General features: G+C 51.7%; 1 protein-coding gene across 1 annotated transcript; it reads left to right on the top strand.

Moving 5' to 3' along the window:
- Positions 1-11,905: 11,905 nt before the first annotated feature.
- NOCT (nocturnin) lies at positions 11,906-20,039 on the top strand. The gene is made up of 3 exons (XM_040064889.1): positions 11,906-12,179; positions 16,820-17,089; positions 17,914-20,039. Exons 1-3 carry the CDS (start codon positions 11,996-11,998, stop codon positions 18,747-18,749), a joined length of 1,290 nt encoding a protein of 429 aa, XP_039920823.1. The 5' UTR covers positions 11,906-11,995; the 3' UTR covers positions 18,750-20,039.

Here is a 20,039-nt window from a genome sequence, read left to right on the forward strand (position 1 = left end):
TATCTTCCATAAGGCAAGTTATTGTTTTTCTGGCGATTCACTCATGAGCAGTGGGCAGATTTTCCTATTTGGTGGTAACAGCCATAAATTGACAACACAGACATATCAATTGCATCTCCACGGCACCCAAATACAGACCTCTAGAGGTTTTGTTGCTGTTTTCCCCAGCATACCAAGGATGTCTCTTTTAAAATATATCTAGATTGTTGGATGTCATGGATGGTCTATTTCTCCAGGAGCAAAATATCCACTCTGTCATCAGAATCTGAGTTGAAATCAATCCAGAAATACAATGTTAGTGCAATAATGATGCGTTCTGGAGGATTAAATCATTGCTTACCTCACCACAAGAGTGGCTCGTGCTGCAAAGAGTCACCTGTTTGGAACACGTCTCCCTGTAATCGGCAGCATGGCTCCCTTCCCTTCCCTTCCCTTCCCTTCCCTTCCCTTCCCTTCCCTTCCCTTCCCTTCCCTTCCCTTCCCTTCCCTTCCCTTCCCTTCCCTTCCCTTCCCTTCCCTTCCCTTCCCTTCCCTTCCCTTCCCTTCCCTTCCCTTCCCTTCCCTTCCCTTCCCTTCCCTTCCCTTCCCTTCCCATCCCATGGGACCACGTATGATCTCCACGCACGATCTCCATGCACACTCCCTTTCAGGCACCCGTGGATGTTTGATGCTCACCTCCAGGGGTTGCATAATGGAGGCAATACATCTTCAGGGAAGAAAAATGACAGTCAGGAGGAGAGGACTGAACTGATTCATCACTTTAACGCGGAGCGTTCCTTTGCTGCAGCCGGAGCACGGCGCCAGGATTGATCACAAACGAGATGACACCTCCGTACGGACTGCCTGCGATATTATTATAAATAAATACCCATTCGTTTTGGAGCCTGTATTTACTGCAGAGAATAGATTATACCTCAGGTACACAGTAAATAGCCCACTGAGTACAGAGTCTCTTCCCAGCCGGCAAATGAGTTTTTGCCTCACGTAACGCGGTTTTGTAAACGAGAAAAGGAAACAGAGAAACACCAAGAGATGGGGGAGATTTGCTAAAAGCTCAACTGATAGCTGTTTCCATGAAGGACGTGCCAAAGATTCAGTCAGTTGATGTTAGAGGGTGATCGAGGCCGGGGAAGGCAGTTACAAAAGGCTTGTCCTGGCTCCTGAAAGGGAGAAAGCCCTAAAAGGTCTCCCAAGACCTCCAGATGTCGCTGAGACCAAAGCAAACCCTTCTAGTTTCAGAAATTTAGTGGTTCATGACGACCAGCTCTACTCAGGCAGGCTGCAGCATTCAAAAAACCAAACCACAGCGGCTTAAAAGGCTGCAGAGTGAAAAGTGAAGGCACTGGGAGAAATCTGGCTTGTCTTTATCTCCTTCCCACTCTCTGCTCGTTGATCAGTCCTCTCCAGCACAGCCCGGGAGCCCCCTGCTCCCCTCAACAACCTCCTAGACGAGACATCACGCTCCAATATTGGATCAGGATGTGGCAAGCACAAGAGCTGGCTGAAGGAACGCTGTGCTATTACCAGCTCCACTCCCTGTGCCTCTGCTTGGGGCTACTCCTGCAGCCCCCAGGTTCAGCAGCTCCCTGCTTACGCACTTTCACAACAAAAGAAAAACCCTTTTTCCTCCTCCGTGCTACCCAGCCTCTAGTGGTTTGCAAGGACTCAGGTTCATTTGTCGAATGCTCTGCCGGCCTAACACAGATGCTGACAGCTCCTGAAAGTTCATTGACAAGGGAAAAAGATAGGAACACCTTTAATCAGTCTTCCATACGTGAAGGAAGGGGTGACACCCATCGTGGGTCCATCCTTACCCACAGATATAGGCTGGGGGGTAAACGTCACTTCCATGATTTACAGAGGATCAGCACTGCTGGAAATGTTGCATAAATTATGGTGCTTGCATCTCCTCACCTTCCAGACAATCTGCTGCCAAAAAGTTTGGTGGACAAGGGGCATGCTCCTCTGAAAAAAAATCACAGCTTCTAACATTAATTCTGCTGTGGAGAGACTGGGAAGCTCTACCTTTCCTCACATTTTGACTACGTGGGTCCAGTGGAGGTGCAATAAATAAAATATGCTCGCCATAAATAGTCAAGATGTGGGGTTGGGGTTTTCCCTCCTTTTTCTTTTCATTCACTGGATTGTCACATCTGTGGAGGAACCATAAAGAAGAGGCAGACACATCTATGGGAGCCAGCTCAGAAAAGATCCTCACCCAGATCCAACAATTTGCACTCCCCTTGATGCCCACCCCTTCCATCCTTCCTTCTCCATACTGAAAGAGTAAAAGCCTTTGAGACAGGTCTTTTTGGGATATGTCAAAAAGAGAACCACCCTCAACCTTCCTACACCCTCTACAAAACAAATGAGGATCATCCCATTTCACAGACGAGGAGGCTGAAAAAACAACTCTGCGTTTTCAGGGCTTTTTCAGATTGGAGCTAGATAGAACTGAAGAATTGTGGAAAATCGAGGAAATCATCCAGATTTGCAGCTGCCAGAGCCTCTGCCCTGTTGTGCTTCCCCAGGGAGGCCTCACACATGTGGAAAAACGGCTCTGAAGAGCAACAGTATTGTTTGCTAATGCTGGTAGCAGAATATAAAGTGGAAACAAAAGCAGCACTTTTCTTTCGCTCTCCTTTTTTATGTTTTCCTTTGCTTCACCACCAGGGGAAAAGACTTCCCAAGATCTAAGAGGAAAGCAGAGGCAAGTGCAGAGGTTGCATGGCTCATTGCACTACTGTGAAAAGTCTCCCTCAGTGGTTCTGTGATGCCAGTGGAAATGGAACAGGAAAACTGTACTGAGTAGCCGCCGTGAGAACAGGGACAAACTGTAGTAAAACACAGCGTGAGTGCTTCATGCCCCTATGTGCTGTCACAAAATTTGCAATAGATAAAGGATTTTCCTTGCATCCTAGTAAACAAAAATATATGGGGCCATTGGATTTGGAGACGATGTGCTGGAAAAGGCACATCACCACCACCCTGGATTCCACGTGGTGAGCAGTCACACGTTAATTGTGCACTCATCTGCACACTCTGCCACTAGTATTGCTGTTGCTGTTTCTCCTGTCTCTTTGCTTTTTCTAGTAGATTGTGCTTATCTTGACTTCTTGTGCCTCCAGTTCTCCTCTCCGTGCCGCTGCAGAGGGAACGGGAAGGAAGCGAGTGAGCAGTTTGTGGTCTGGGGTGTTTCAGTGGGAACACTAAATTGTGTGGTGAGCAATCACATGTAAATATTTCGCCTATCTTTTAACTGTTATTAGTGTTTTGTTGCTACTGTAAATCTTCTCCTTCCACTGCTGTTTCTAGTAAATTGTTCTTACCCCAGCCTGTGATCTGTAGCTTTTTGTGCCTTCAGTTCTCCTCTCCATGTCACCGAAGAAGCAGCGGAGAGAAAGTGAGCAAGCAGCACACGGACTGGGGTGTGTCAGTGGGAAAACATTAAACTAGGGAACACCATTCCCAAACCACGTCTCAGGACCTGGAAATGGAATTGGTCTTCATAATGACTCTCAGCCATTTAAATGAAGGTGACAACACAGGAGGTAGGTTCTCTGAGAGAGGCCTTGACAACTGAGAGTGGTGCAACCACGCTGTTTCATGAGGACAGCCAAATGGTGATTTCCCATCTTTACAAGAACAGTCAGTATAGCAATTACAGAAGGTTTGGTGATAATGTGAACTTGGCCACCAGCAGTATCCAGACAGGTTTTCAGCCAGCTGTGGTGAGAGCGTTTCTCTTGCGTGTCTGCCCTGCGCTGTACAAAGCATAAGTGCTTCTAGAATTTCTATATCCTGACACCAGTCCAGGATGCTGCCCATTGCCAGTGCCCTAAAAGCCCCGAGCTGGAGTGCAAATCAGACCTTTGCTTTGCTAGACTTTGGATCTCGAATGGCACCGCAGGAGGGATGCTCAGCCAGGTCACAGATTATGAAACAGCCTTTCCCCTCCAGGACACACACTCAAGCCTTGCTGGAGCTGCTAATGATCAACCACCCCAGCTTCACTGTGTTTGCAAGCATGTTTTTTGTTTCACAGGTTTGCTCTGTGCTGCCTTGCTTGCTGGACTAGGTCACCGGCCTGCCTCTGAGTTGCCTGGACAGTCCTCTCACCATGAATTTTAGTGCCCAGGGCTTGTTGTCCATCTCAGGAGAGATTTTCTGCTAACCTGGACTCAGCTCAGATGAAAAAGGTCTTAATTTCCTGAGGTGAATGGTCTTTCATAGGGTAGTCTCTGCTCCCTTGCAAAGGATGAGTTATCCAAAACTGCCCCTTGTCCATCCAACAGACAGATATACTGAAATTACCCCAGAAGTATCTTTGGGGGTTTTTTAACATCACATTCGTGGATCTATTGCATGACTCTTTCACTGCCCTCACCTTGTCAGTCACTGAGTGCATCCCTACTTTATGTCAGGAGGCCGAGGATGAAATATCATTTAAACAATTTCAGCAGGACCCCAGAAGGGTCCTGGGCAGCTCACCAAAGAGCCAAGAGATAATAAAAGCAGCAGCCCACTGCTGCCCTGGGGCACTTCCCTGGCACCAGTCACGGCTGCCTGCTCCACGCCGTACACCCAGGAGCAGGAGATGCAGGCGGCACAGGCTCCCAAAGGCAGCTCGGAGCTGTGGTGACACAGTGAACCCCAGAGCGGTAAAGCACCAAAACAGGCTGAAGGGAAGGTGGGGGAGACTGGCACGGGGCAGTGAAAGGATCCAGAAGACAGCCCCGACAGCTCCCCAGAGACAGGAAGCATGCCACGCCAAGCAGAGCCATGCTCTCACCCCGCAGGGATCAGCTCCCCTTCGGACTTTCCCTGCAAACTGTCTCCTGGACTTAGACCTACTGAAAGGATGTTAGGGAGAGTCCTAATCAATCCCCTGATAACCCTGGATAGAGGTGAAACTAAAACTTCTTTCAAAAAAAAAGAAACTGGAGCACAATAAAGGCAGAAAGTACAGCTGTTCTCTGAGTAAAACAGCAGACTCACTCGAACCTTTCCATGTCTCCTGAAGCTGCCCTGGAAGGACAAAAACCTGTGCATAATTAAATCTATGTTAGATGCAATTCAGGTAGGGAATTCACAGAGGAATTTGCTATCAGATAAGCAGATCATTTTTGCAGGGTGATCATCCCAGGTGGCCTTTGCCATGACTTGTTTGCATTACCTGGGCAAAGCAGCCCCTGTGGCACGCAGCCGGGGAGAGGACACAGCCCAGCCGGCCACCTGGGAAGTGGCCAGTTCCCAACGCTTGTTTTCATGGCTGGGACTCAGCAAAACCTTGAGCTTTGCCTGGACCAGGGCAGAGGGGTCAGGGGCTGCTCAGCCACTTGCAACCTGGTGCCCTGAGCTCACGGTGGCTGCAGATGGCACAAGAAGCCCAAAAACTCCACCGAGACACCCGAAAGGGAGCTTCCAATTTTGTGCGTCCAGCAGCACCGAGAGCTTCCCAGCCAGAATTTCGGGCTTCCCGACTCCCGCTGAGGCTGAGCAAAGCCACAGGGGAAAGCCAGGGTCCAGGTGGGGCAGAGGGCAAAGCCACCCCGAGCCCTGCCAGCGGGGTTACGAAAGCCATTTCGGGTCACGCCACTAACAGGGGCACTTGCACAAGCGGCAGGGCCAGTGACGCAGGCACAGCTGGATTCTGGCCAGGGCTGGACGGGCACCAGGGGTTGGCAGCTGCCTGAACTCCTGCCCCAGGCAGCCCAACCAGCGTGACTCCACCGAGCACACCCCCGGGGCAAAGGCCAGTCCTGGGCTTGGCTGCCAGCTCCACCGTGACAGTCCCTCTTCAATTACAAATTTATTGCCTGGAAACTGATGACCGGCAGGATTTCTTTACTGAGGCACCAAGGTACCATGAAACCAGGGCAAGGGAGCGTGAAAAACAGAAGCTGCATTTACTTCCGAAGACGAAAACTAGCAGGTCAGGAAAAGGTAGCCCTGCCAGGCCTGGGCTTTCTAAGGACCCCTGAAAATCATGTCACCATCTAAGAGCTGCTCAAAAGCCACAGCCACACCCTGGGTGGAAAACGTGTCCATTTCTGTCTCTCAAAAGGCAGCTAATGGCTGAATGGAAATGCTTGTTAAATGTTCTAAATGGAAACGAGTGATCCTCCCCTTGTTCAGATACAGGTGAGCATCGCAGCACAAGCGGTGGCACTGGCTCCAAGGACAGCTATTCACCGGTTCCCTCCAAAGTCACTAACACACACAGAGGGAAGATAAACAGGCTTTGCCCAAAAAAGGCATCCAACAGGTCCTTGGAGCATAAATAAGCGTTCAAAAAATTATAAAGCGACAGAAAGTAGATTCAGAGAGGTGCTGGGCAAGCCAAGACAATGTCTGGCTGCCTCATGGAGAAGTCTTGGGAAGGTTGATTCTACAGGCAGACACCTCTCAGACCGACACCTATTTCTAAATACGAAGTACTCTGTTTAATCATCCCATCGTGTATATTCAGCATAAATAGCATTCAAAAAATTATAAAGCGTAAATAAGCGTTCAAAAAATTATAAAGCGACAGAAAGTAGATTCAGAGAGGTGCTGGGCAAGCCAAGACAACGTCTGGCTGCCTCATGGAGAAGTCTTGGGAAGGTTGATTCCACAGGCAGACACCTCTCAGACCGACACCTATTTCTAAATACGAAGTACTCTGTTTAATCATCCCATCGTGTATATTCAGATCTGAGATGAAGTGACATGCATGTTTCTTTAACAAAATGTCAGAAGTGTCACTATCATTCCCTCTTCCTTAACTGCCTGGAACACTTTACCATCTGCTCCCCAGACTTGCTGCTACTCATTTCTCAGCACGAGAGGTACTGGGTTCAAGTGGCAGAGCTCCACTTTGTGAAATGCTTCAGTGACTGAAAAGGTTGACAAATGAGAGCTGAGAGCTTTGGAAAGCCATCTCAGCTATCTCAGCGATGCCGCCTGTTTTGAACACCCAAATCTCTGCACCACTTCACCTCAGGTGAACTCGCCTCAGGGCAGCCTCCTTCAAACCAACCATGATCCCCGTGTTTGCCATTAGTCCTGGCTCACAGCCTCTTCCTAGGTGCCCAAAAGCAAGGTGAGGCAGGGAGGGGAGAGCAGGAGAGCACTCCCAGCCTGCTGCCCAGGAAGGGAGGAAGCCCCACAGCAGATTGATGGTGGGGAGGTGAAGGGCTCCTGGTGACACAAGGCAGGGAAGGGCTCACCTTCCTTGACCTTTAATGGGAAAAGGGCATCCTGGGGGGGACACAAGGCATCCCACAGGAAAGCATCCAGCACTCCAGGTGATGGCATTGCCCATGGGAGAAATCAGGCGTTGGGATGTGTGTGCACCAGGAAGTTCAAACCCACCACGCCCGCAGCCACCCGCGCTGCGCGGAATCAAACTGCCACGGACTTCCTCCTGTCTATCCACCGTGACTGTCCAGTGACTGCTGTCCATCTGCCCCGAGATGGGAGCTTTGGAGAATGCTCTTCCAAGCTGAAAACGCCGGCAGTTAGAGCAGCAGTCCCAAACACAGCACAAATCCTGACACAGGGATGACCGGCTGGGAGGAAGTGACTAAGGAGGTGGAAGGAGCATTATCCTCAGGTCATGACTAATCCTAAGGAAGGGGAGTTTCAGGAAATCACTGCTTTCATTAGATGCTGGGAAAACTTCAGTCAAAGCTGTATTTTTTAGTAAGTAACAACAGCCTGCTGGTCCTGAGATTTCCACAGCATTGGAAAAGGATTAACACTCGGGGCAGGATGTTTGAAACATCGGCATCTCCAGGGTTAAGATCAGGTCAAAAAAACACCTAAGAAAAAGGCATTTCTCACAGCCTATGTACCCTTTCACCTGGACTCCTTCTCTCCATTTGCTCAGTCATGTTCCCTGCTTGTGGAAACATCAGTCAGATGCACATGGGATAGCTGAGATCAGTTCCTCAAGAAACTTTGCTCTTTTCACTAAGTGACGTGCACCTAAAATTAGTAATATCTTTTGTGCATTTTCAGAAGGATTTTATTTCCCATACAAGGCTAGTAGGGCTTTTGAATCGCCCCAAGGAATGCCAAGCAAACGCTGATTCACAGTTTGGAGCTAAATCACAACTCTTTCTGGGAACAGAGCCGTATGTGTGGAAAACAGCTTCATCAGGGACTCCTTTTGCTTTCACAAATGCCTTTTTTATTGTCATGCAAGCGTGGGCACACACAGCTAAGGAAAGCCAACACTCAAAAGAGCAGAGAAAAGCACATGCAGTACAGCAGGAAGCAGGAAACCTTCTGTCCTTCCTCCTTGGAGATTACATGCAGAGGTGGTTTGGCCTAAACCCAACTACTTGAGTCATCAGAAAAATGAAAAGAATAACAAACATATTGCACTGCCATTCACTAGTTACTTAGGGGCTGCTGAGCTCGCTGGGTGGTGAGCAGCTCCAAGAAGTCTGCTGGAATGAGAGGTGAGGAGGATGAGCAGCCAGTTCTGGGGAAAACCCAAGGTTTTTTTCCATGGGGCAGGAGGGCAGAACAAAGAGCCATCGGGAATGGCACCTGAATGCCAGCAAATGCCTTACGGGAGCTGAGGGCTTGGAGCTCAGAGATGGGCCCAGCTGCCTCATCCCCTGAGCAGGACACAAAGCCAGCAGCTTCCCTGTCACCAAGCCTCCAGTCTGTCAGCAGCAAAACCCAGGTTACCTGTCCCCTTGGCCACCACTGTCACGGATTTTCTTTGCCAAATCCCGCCAGAAATGGCAGGGCCATTGGGACAGCTCACGGATTCCTTGGGTCACCAACCGCCCCTTCCCTCCAGAAGCGTCTGGTCTCCTGAAAAGGGGAGGAAAAGCTGGTTACAGAGGTTCATGCACAACAAGCATAGAAATAAACTCTTAGTCACAAGTTTGCCCTTCCGACAAGGGTGCCCAGGCTTGAGAGCAGACAAGCTCAGCCAGGTGCAGAGCCCCGAAAGGAATCAGGGCCCCCAGTCTTGCACAGCAGTCAAGCCTCTCTCTTTTCCATGTGTATTTAAAGTGGAAAGGATATGAATCAGGGCTGAGAGATCTTCAAGGAACGGTCCACGTGCTTAAAAGCAGAAAAATCCAGGCTCCAGCCTTTTCCCTCCCAGGCTCTCCAGCTGCTTCCCCCCCACGATCCCACGATTCTCTGTCAAGGCCAGGCTACTTAATTTTACAGGAAAAAAAAAAAAACCACCTGGAAAAGTTACTGAGGTACTAATTACCTCCCCGTTGTTTAATCATCTTTCTCAGGGTTTTTAGTTTGTTTGAAAACATTCACATTAGAGTATTTTGCTTAGGGAGGGCTAGATGAGCCTAGTATAAGTTTAATCACTAAGATCTAGGACACACCCTTGAAACTGCAGCTGCTCTATAGGTGTCTCTTTGAAGAAAAGAGCAGCATTGAGAGAAAACATCATCAGCAGAGGACTTGTGAGACTATCACCATCTGTGCTTTGGAAATAGTAAAAAGGAAATGAGTAACAAAGACAACAGATAAAAATACAGATGAGAATAACAGAATTAGCACAAGCCTCCAGGGGTGAAATTGGGATGAAATCAGTCAGAGCCAAGAGGGTTCAAAGCATCAAAGTGGTACAAGGGATCAAGCCCAGCTCTAGAAATGAGACAGAAAAGTCTGAGCAAGGAAGCAAAGCAAGTAGAGGATGGGCAGAAAGACAAGCTAACTCCACCATCCTAGAAGGCTCTAGATATTCTCCCGAGTTGTCTCTGAACCCCTAACAAGTGCCTTCCAAAACCCAGGCAAGAAGAGTGGTACCAGATGATGAAAGAAAGACAGACAATGCACCTGCCTTCAAAGGGGAAGGAAAAGTCCCTTGCACTATGAAAATTGTGGTGAAGAATGAGCTGACAGTGACAAATGTGGCTGGAATGGAGAGCAACACAAAGAAAGATGAGCACATTTGTGGTGGGCTGTATCCAGGAGACAGTGGGGAAGAGCGGGGGCAGGCAGAGGCTTGAGGAGAGAGCCATGAGAAAAGATTTAGAAGACATGATGTGAAAGAAGCACGTTTATTTTTTATAGACCAGGCCCATGAAAAAGAGTCTGCACAATTAAAAGACTGCTAGAACAAGGCCAGGGATCGACCAGTGTTGCCCAAGCCAGGACGCACTTCCTGCACTGGGGAAAGCAGGATCAGCTGTTATGCTTAGGAAAGGTAAGCAGCTAGAAAGTCAGAGATCTTATGGCATGCCAGGGGAAAGAACAAGCCCCATCTTTCTGATGGCATCTTGCATTTGCTTCCAGCCCTGGAGGCCAATGTAGTCTCTGGAGAGGTCAGAACTCCCTTTCCCCTGTACCCAGAGGCATGCCAAAACCAAAACAGACAAGAGTTTTCTGGGAGCTCAGGGAGGTTGTGAAATCCCCTTCTCTTGCAGCTTAGAACAAGGTCACACGTCACCCACACAGGCAGCCTGCAGGTAATCCATCCTGACAGCACAAAGAACAGAGGTAAGATCCTCTCCAAAACGTGACTTCTGCTGGGCAGTGGAGCCCAGCCTGTGGTGCTGCCGAACTGAGACAACTCTGGACTGGTCTTTTTTAATTCTTGCACCACACTTTTGAGGATCACCACCCATTCACGTTGATCATGAACTGCCTGGCAGTTGCCGAGGTGGCTTGTTGGCTCCAGCTGGTTAATGTGACAGCACTAGAAGCGTCCTCAGCCTCCCCAGTGCCCCTTTTCCTGGGTGTCCCCATCCTGCTCTAGGGTTGGTGCAGCGGGCTGCTGGGGCTTGGGAGCCCACCAAGAGAAGGATGCCTCCAGCACCCAAGCAAAACCTTCCACCCTGAAGATCCTGGAGGTCTTTTCCCACCTAAATGATTCCACTATTCCCTGTCTCCAAAGGATGGCCAGTAGGCAGCAAGCTGGAAAAAAGACTTGGACAGCAGGCACCGGAACAGCAAAACACAGGGAACACAGGGATCCGCCGCTGTGCCCTAATGCCATCTTCCTGGCACGGGAAAGCCCGAGAAAAAAGAGGGATGAGCCGGGGGCGTTCAGGCAGACCCGGTAATGCCAGCTTGTCTGAGTTCCTGCAGCAGCATCCCTCACAGAAGGCATCTGCCTCCCCCAGGCCCCCTCGGTACTTTATTAGAACTTAGAACAACAACAATTCGGGGGGGGGGGGGGGGGGGGGGGAGTCTCATTTTCAGAAGGAAGGCTGCTCCGACTAGGTGCGGGCACTGCCCTAATTCCAGCACAGGAGTTTCGGGCTGCCCTTGGCCTCTCCGGCCTGACACGAGGCGCTGTGGCAAAGCGGACACGGGAAGCGGAGTGACGACCTGCTTTGGGGCTCAGAGCCCGCTCATGGGGGCTTGCTCCACTGCTCTGCCCGCAGCCCGGCGCCTCGCAGGCTCCCACAGGGGATGCCGCGCTGGGGGAGCGCCCGCCCTTCTCTCCACGCAGTGCGGGGGAGGGCGATGCCCGTGTCCCAGCGAGGCAGCCCGGTGCCTCTCCCGGGCGGTGTCACGACCTATCCGGCCGTGCCTGGGCTCCCAGGGGCGCCGATCCCCGCCGCTCCCGGCGGGCCGGGCAGGGCCGGGCGGGGCGGCCGCGGTGCCGTGACGATCGTAGGAGCAAAGGGCGCCCCTTGCTTACATCACCGGCGGGAGACCTCCCCCGGGCCACACCACTCCAGGCGGGGTAGGGGAGGCCGGAGCGGCCGCGGGGCGCCTTCCTCCTACCGCAGCGTCCTCCGCCAGCGGCAGCGGGAGCCGCGGGACGGCCGTAGAAAGCGTGCCCCGCCGGTGCTCGCGGGCGGGCTCGGTGTGCGGGCGGCGGTGCCGGGAGAGTTTGTTTGTCCCTTGCCTCTCCCCCTCGGGCGAGGGTGGTAGTGCCCGATGTAGGCGCCGCGCGGGGCGCCGCCGCCTCTATAAGCGCGGCCGCGGGGCGGGCGCGGGATCCGCTGCGCCGCTGGTCCCTCCCGGTTCCTCCCGGTCCCGCTCCGTCCCGCCCCGTCCCGCCGGGAGCATGTACCAGAGTTCCGTGCGCTGCCTCTGCTCGGCCCTTCCCGGTCTCTGCTGCGCTCCCGCCGCCGCCTCGGCCTCCCGCCTGCCGCTGCCGCGGTCCCGCTCGCACCCGCCGGCCCCCGGCCCCGCCGCCCCGCGGGCAGCAGCGGGCGGCCCGCCCGCCCCGGGGACGCCGCCGCGCACAGGTGGGTACCGACCGGGCACCGAGCGGGGCGCGGCCGGGCGGCTGGCGCCGGGCTGCCGCCGCGGGAGCGGGATCTGGGCTGTCCTGCCCGCACCAGCGCGTTCCTTGGCCCTTCGGCAGCCGCCTCGCCGGGAATGCTCCGGCCCCTGGGCTCTTAAGGCAGCGGCCGTGGCGCTCGCCCACGCGGTGTGGACGGGCAGCATCCCGCAGCCCGCCGGGGCTCCGGGCGTTTCTGGCTCGGTGCCCTCCGGCTGAGGGATAGGGCACCTCTGCGCCCACGCCTGGGCTGGGTGCTTGGAGTAAACCCAGCTATCGCTGGGGTGGCCGCTCTGGTGAGCCGGAGGATCTGTCGGGAGCATGCTCTCGGATAGCCGAGCTGCCCTCTCCGGCGTTCACTTTGTGTAGGATGAGCTTGGCTCGCTCAAGGCACTGAACAGCCCGGGTTAGCTCCGGCGGGCAGCAGCAGCCATCAGGGCCCTCCTCGCCTGTACCCGTAAGTGATTACGGCCCGTTCCTCATCCCCCACGTGAGGCTTGGAAAGTCTGGGATGCCCTTGGTGCCTGGCGTGTGCCCCGCTCCTGCGCTGAGCGCGGCCCGAGCGGCTCAGGGCCGGGCCGATCCCGCCGCACCCCTGCGGCCGGACCCAGCCCGAAGCCGCCGCTCTCGGCTCCGGCCGTGACTCAGAATGCCCGGAACCTTCCTGCTGAAACCTGCGCCGGCCCGGCATTGAATGGTTTGGGCTGGGAGAGACCTTAAAGGTCATCTGGTTCCAAGCCTCCCTCAGTGGGCAGGGACGCCTCTCACTAGACGAGGTTGCTTGAAGCCCTAGCCGAGCTGGGCTTGCACACTTCCAGTGACAGAGCGGCCACGGCTTCTCTGGGCAGCGTGTTTGAGGCTGCATTACGTACCTGGCATGCAGGAGATCCACTTTGCCCTACGGCCTTCAGCTGGGATTGGGGTGAAGTGAGTTCATTTCCTGTTGCTTCTGTGACAGGAGGGGTGTAAAAGCCAGGCTGGGGCAGGGTGCTTCCCCTTCTCCTGTCGAAGCTAGGCCAGGATGCCATACGGCAGGATTGAAGCATCATGGCACTACAGGGAAGAGGAGCATCTGAGACCTGGCAGAATCAAGTTCATGATTAATAAAGTACTCCTGAAGATAAGGGTTTCCAGAGCTTGTGCCAAGTACTGATTCTCTATATTACTGGAGGCGGGATTTGAGGTTCCTTCTTCTTTCTGGTGCTGCCTGTTGAGAGCAGGCAGCTTCTGCCTTGCTCTGACGAGCTCTCATTGCTGTCCCAAACAAGGTTGTACATGTAGTATGATACCTCAGTAGCACAGATTTTGTCACGTGCGGGTGGCACCTGTCCTAAGCTGTTCCTGGGGTTCGAGGGAGGGCATCTAGCTGCTCTGCCAGCCTCTGGGGCCGTGGAGGCTGATGCAACTCCAGAGGGCAGGCGTGTGGTGCCATTCACATGGCAGAGAGAGCCCTGTGATAAACATACACAAACAAACCCTGTTTGTCATACACAAACAGGGTAGGGCTTCTGGCTGAAAGTGGTGCTGGGGGCTATGACCCCAAAGGAGGGCAAATGAGAATGTTTCTCACCTTACCTAAAGGTCAGGGCCCAATACCCTTCTGCAACCCTCATCTCCGAAGCAGAGTCCTTAAAGTCAAGTCTCTGATGGCTTTTTGCCTGAGATCCTAGAAGTTCATCTCTTCTGTCCTGGATGATGCAAGAAACCTTCCAACTTTGCACCCTGTTCTTACATTTAATTCACAGTTTGAAGCCTTCCCTTGCCCTTACTATGCAGAGGTACCACCCTTGCTGAGGGGAAGGAACTTTTTGCTTTTAAGCACCTTGAAGAGTAATTGCTGATTTGATGTTCCCTGTTGCATCACACCGAGAGAATCACTTTCACGTTTGTTACCCGCTGCTACAGCGCAAGCTCAGGAGTCTGCTTGTGCCTCTGCCCACAACAGCACCGCTGTGTCACAGCACTGGCAGCACACATTGTCCCAGCAAGTTACAGGTCACTTAACTTGCACTGTAGGTGACCTTGTGCTTGTGTTGTACAGCTGGGCTGCTGTGGACATGGTTCAGAAATAACAAAATGGGGTTTGCGTTTGGAGTTTTCGTGTTCAGGTTGTTGGTCTGGCCCCTGTTCTGCACAACGCCTCAGTCTCTGTGTTGTCGTGATTTCAGCACTTTGGGTACAAAGAACTTGGGCAGATAAGCAGTCATCTTAAGCTGGAATCTTCCCAAGGAGGCCCCTCCTTCAACTAAAAACTTTCAAGCCACCTATACCAGGACTGAAAGTGCCCAGCTTAGAGCCCAGACCCTCTTTCACACAATCTTCTCGGGGTCCTGAAAGGAAGACTGAAGCTCTTTTTCCTTCCTGAGACACAACCGGCCTTAAAAGCTGTCAGATCAGTTCTGGGCCACGGTACATGTTATGCTATGCTTTGTGCCCCATAAAGAGCTGGATACACCATGATCCCAGGGATGATGAGATTTAGACAGTACCCTGGCTTTGTTCGCTGCAGGGCAGGTGGAGGCTGAGCTTAGCCTTGATCCCGCTGTAACAGCTGTAAGCTGCTCAGGGCTTTGCCAACAGACCTTTGGCTCCAGCTGTCTGACACCTACCTTGTCCCTTTCAACATCATCCCTCTGACTCAGGTGACGCCACGAGCAGCCTAAGAGCTTGCCAATGGCTCCTTGGAGGGTAATCGTTTCACTTTGGAGAGCCCCACATGAGCCTTGTTCATCCATAGCGTGGCAGGGGCTGTACTCAGCTGCTGAGGGTGAACCTGATGCAGCAGAAAACACTCTGTGCTCATCTCCAGTTGCAGCACTTAGCTATGGGTTGTACCTGTCCTAAAAACAGGTGAGTGGCTCCCTGTGGAGCATCTCTTAAAGGCTGCATTGATTTCTTTGGGTTTCTGCATGGCTGCCTGGCAGCCCTGGTTGTGTGTAAACTGCACCCTTCTGTATCCAGCAGAGAGTGTGCTTTCATTCCTTCCCCTTCTCCCCTCACAGCTGTGTCAGCATCCTGCTTAGGGATTTTGTGTTTTCCCTCACTATTAAATGCCACTTCTTCTACTTCAGCAGTACTTGGTTTCTTGAGAAGAATTGTAAACTAAGACTGCAGAAACTGAAGCAGTACACAGAACTTCCCTGGAAAGATGTTCACGTGTGTGAGCTAAGGATGACATCTCAGTTTGAGGAACTCCTAGTATTTTAACCAAAAGGACAGAGATGAGCAGCAACTTCCTATATCTAGTCTAAATTCCCCTTTCACAACCTTCTTGCAACTGTTCCATGGGCTTACACATACAAAGCACGCATTAAAGCAAGTAGGGTTTAGTGTCTTTTAAATGTATCCGTTTTCCTAAATGCAAGGACGTGGGGCTTACACTGCAGTCTTTCTTTTCCTCCTGAGTATGTTTACTGAACTGTGAGGGTGTCCATCTTCCTGCCTGCCCCTCTAGCCTGTCATCATCACCTGTCACCAGCTCTTACAGTTGATAGTGCTGTCATTCAGTCTGAATGTGCAGGTGTGTTGGGCAGCACCCCAAATCTGCCACAAGACATGAGCACAGGACGATGATTTCATCCTCTTCCTTCCTAAAGTAACTCCAGCGCACAAATAAACTTACTTAGAAACCACTGTGGGCCAACAGCAGTGCAACACTGAAGTTCTTGTGCTTAAGATTCCCCTTGCACAAGGCATTTGGAGTAAATAAGTAAGTTGAGACAACAACAACTCAGTGAGTGTTGCCTCTTATGCAAGTTGCTGTGGTGCAAGCACAGTCCTTCCTGCCCGTGTTGGAAGGAGCAAAGCCCTTTCTCTCCTTGAGACAGAGCTCTTGCACACCCTGTGTAGAAATACCACAAACTGTGCATAAGCCAAAGACGAGAACAGAGCAGGGACACGTGTGCAACCCCATCCCGTAGGAGAAAGGAGGGTGAAGGGGATGAACATAGGGATGTGGAGCTGGGAGACCCCCGCCTTCTCCACTCCACATCCTGGGGTCTAAGCCAGCAGAAGCATCTGGCTGCTTCATTGCTTCATGCTCATGACAACTTTTGTCCTTGGGGGCTAAATGAAACTGTGATCAGAGATTCCTGTTAACTGCTAACCTGAGGGAAGGAGTCAGCCTGCTGGCCGTCCTGCAGCCTGGAGTCTGCGGCCTGGTGGCATCCCAGGTGGACACAGGGTAGCAGGCCATACAGAGTGCCATCTCCAACAGAAGCAGATGAAATCAGGAGCGGGCAGCATTTGTCTGCCTGCTGGGCTCTCTCCTCTGTGAACAGGGAAAAAGTGTGCTCTATTGTGTTTTCTACAATGTATGCAGAGTTAATCTTAGCCCTGCTATTCTGGTCGAAAGGCTTCTTTGCTGCCTTAGAAGACAGCAGCACGATGTCCTAAACCAGGCTGTTTGCAGGCTGCAGGCCCTGTGATGGCAGGCAGAACATGAGCCTGGGCAGGACTAACCCTATCTCTGCATCCTTCCTATTTTGTCTCAGGCTCAGGAACAGGCTCCTGCGCAAACCACCAATGGCTGGCGCTGCAGCGAGGTACCCAGGTGATGAGGAGAGTTGTGGTGGAGCGTCTCTAACACCAGTTTTTCCCTTGCAGTGTGTTCCATGGGAAACAGCACCAGCCGGCTCTATAGTGTGCTCGCCAAGACGCTGAGCAGCGGTGCCGTATCCCAGCACCAGGAGTGCCTGGAGCAGCTGGACTCAGCACAGCTGGATCCTCTAGACCCCAAGGATTTGCTGGAGGAATGTCAGATTGTTCTGCAGAAGCGGCCGCCCCGGTTTCAGAGGAACTTTGTGAGCCTGAAGAAGAATACTGCCAGTAACCACCGCCCCATCCGGGTCATGCAGTGGAACATCCTCGCCCAAGGTAGGAGATGCTTGTGAGCTCGAGGTGCGACCTTGAGACCAAATGCAGCAATGAGGACCCTGGCAGAGCAAAGGGAGAGGAGCGAACTACAGAGATACCACTGACTGAGTGCCAGGGGGAATATTTTTAGCGTTTGAAACAGTGGCTTTCCTTCTGTCCCATAGGAAAGGAAAAAAAGGTGTCTCCTTGCAACTTTGATGCCAAAACTAGCCCTGAATTTCTGTCCTAACTGAGCATTATTCTAAAAGCTGTGACCCATCAGTTTTAGAGGGTTGTTAACTCCCGAGATGACTCATCCTTTTCCTAAGTTTTATTTGTAAAGTTTCTCTTCAGTTTCTAATTACCCTGTTGGTGAACTATCCAGAAATTCAGGGCTGCTATGGGGGGAATTCCTAATGCTTAAAAATAATTTTAACTGGTAGTTTTGAATCAAGGCTGTAAGTTGAGGAGTGCAGCAGCCTCATCTTAAAATCTTTTGGTGTGGGAAATTTCTCTCTTAGGGACTGCCTTAACCTTCTGCAGTTAAGTCACTTTTAACCCGCTTCATTTTATTTTGGCTTAAGCTGCAGCAGCCACATGTGGAAGCGGGCAGAGAGGGAGTAAGTCTTTAATAAATCTTTTATCTGTAAAAGGAACTTTTTTTGGAGTGGTTCCAGTGACTTGAGAAGGGGTTCTCACGCCCACTGGCAAATCCGGTACCCTCGAAGTCACCAGCTACTCCTGAAAAACCCGTGACCTGCACGTAAACAGATAAAACCTGTTTTATCTGTTTCAGCTATCGGTAACTTTTGGGTTTTTTGTCCCCCCCCCCCTGCTAATTCCAGCTCTCGGGGAAGGCAAAGACAACTTTGTTCAGTGCCCCATGGAAGCTCTGAAATGGGAGGAGAGGAAGTGCCTCATCCTGGAGGAAATCCTCGCCTACAAGCCCGACATCCTGTGCCTTCAGGAAGTCGACCACTACTTCGACACCTTTGAGCCGCTCCTCAGCCGCCTGGGCTACCAGTGCACCTTCTTCCCGAAGCCGTGGTCGCCGTGCCTGGACGTGGAGCGCAACAACGGGCCGGATGGCTGCGCCATGTTCTTCCTCAAGGAGCGCTTTGAGCTCGTCAGCAGTGCCAACATCCGGCTGACCGCCATGAAGCTGAAGACCAACCAGGTGGCCATCGCTCAGACGCTCAAGTGCCACGAGACCGGGAGGCTCTTCTGCATCGCCGTCACCCACCTGAAAGCCCGCACGGGCTGGGAGAGGTTCCGCTCCGCCCAGGGCTGCGACCTCCTGCAGAACCTGAAGAGCATCACCCAGGGAGCAAAGATCCCGCTGATTGTCTGCGGGGACTTCAACGCGGAGCCGACCGAGGAGGTCTACAGGGAGTTTTCGAACTCCAGCCTCAATCTAAACAGCGCCTACAAGCTGCTGAGCCCCGACGGGCAGTCGGAGCCCCCCTACACCACCTGGAAGATCCGGCCCTCCGGAGAGTGCCGGCACACGCTGGATTATATCTGGTATTCCCAGCACGCCTTGAACGTGAACTCAGCCCTGGGCTTGCTGACTGAAGAGCAGATTGGGCCCAACAGGCTGCCCTCGTTCAATTACCCTTCCGATCACCTGTCCCTTGTATGTGACTTTAGCTTTAACCAGGACCCTGACAGACTGCTGTAACGTCTTGGGATGCCGCCTGGCATTGCTGTGTCTGAACTCTGAACCGAGTCTTGCATTTTAGAGAAAACCTTTGAAGCTGAGCTGCAGCTGAAAGATGAGGAAGTACTGTTGACTAACCGTTATTTCAGGCACTTGTTTGGAGTTACGCTTGCTGTTCGGCCCTCATTAACGGTGCAGCCTTCGAGGGAGGAAGAAGGAAGCCAGTGTTCTCGTCATGCTCTTCTTGCCACGTCAGGGCTTGAAAACTAGAAGGCAAATGAGCTTTATCCTTCCACTAAGCCCCCTGTTTTAAGGATTTAATCCTCTAATGAATGTGGAGGCCCTGGTATTTAAATCAAAACACTTGTGTTTGTACAACAACTTGCCCTGACAGCATGCTAATTTTATTTATTTCGTGTTAAGCTTCTGCAAGTACCAAAGGGAGTGAGGTTCGACTACCCGGCGAGATTATTAAATCTTTTTCTGTTGCAATATGAAGGAAGTTTAATGCAGTTTAGACTAAAAGCTAAGCTCACGGTAGTGTGGTCATGTCATTTTTCCATGATCTGAGAGGACAAATCCATTAGAAGTGTGAGGAAGACCCCCCTTCAGTAAGAGCAGGTGAGGAAACAGAGGCTGACTACAACCTAGAGTGACACCCTCACTTTTCCAGAACAACGTGCATGTCTCTGTCACACACACAGCGCCTGTAGGCTCCACGGTGACTGTACCTTCGTCTCCCCTGTGCTTCCCTCTGGGGGACACAGGTAACCAGGGACTACTTCTTCCTCTGCTTTGAGTACTACTTTTCTAAGTGGTTTAAATTCGTAGTCTTGTCAATCTTGGTGTTTCAGTACAGGGCCAGTCTTAATGTTGAAAGATTTTCCTTTATTTATTTTCAGAATCTAAAGCTACACTGGAACCTGTTAAGAGATAGAATTTATTTATTGAGGGAAGCTGGTGATGCTGCACCTGACTGGAAATCGTACAGCGACATTGTTCAGGAGCCTCTTCCTGTGAGCCAGGGAAACTCTGGGCTACAGCAGAGGTGTGTTAGTGTTGTCACTCCGGTGATGCTCACTGGTGACATAGGAATTGCATACATAGAGTGTACATATGCCATTATGCTGGAAAATGACATAGGAAGAGAGGAGGGAAGAGGGACAACAGCTGGAGCTGGGCTGACAGTTAGATAGTTGAGGAAGGTAATGGCAGGGCAAATAAAGCAATATTTCCATGTGAAGTAAGGTGCATAGTAATTCTTAAATGTTCCAGGTGTTTATTAATAAAATTCTTTGGAAAAAAGTAGTA

The sequence above is a fragment of the Hirundo rustica genome, chromosome 5 (genome assembly GCF_015227805.2).
Source record: "Hirundo rustica isolate bHirRus1 chromosome 5, bHirRus1.pri.v3, whole genome shotgun sequence".
NCBI classification, from domain to species: domain Eukaryota; kingdom Metazoa; phylum Chordata; class Aves; order Passeriformes; family Hirundinidae; genus Hirundo; species Hirundo rustica.

Bases quoted from the DNA above. Each gene is read 5' to 3' on its own strand.
- NOCT (XM_040064889.1), top strand. From the start codon at position 11,996: ATGTACCAGAGTTCCGTGCGCTGCCTCTGCTCGGCCCTTCCCGGTCTC. The intron at 12,180-16,819 runs GTGGGTACCGAC...TTTCCCTTGCAG, and splicing joins GGGGACGCCGCCGCGCACAG to TGTGTTCCATGGGAAACAGC. The intron at 17,090-17,913 runs GTAGGAGATGCT...TGCTAATTCCAG, and splicing joins GTGGAACATCCTCGCCCAAG to CTCTCGGGGAAGGCAAAGAC.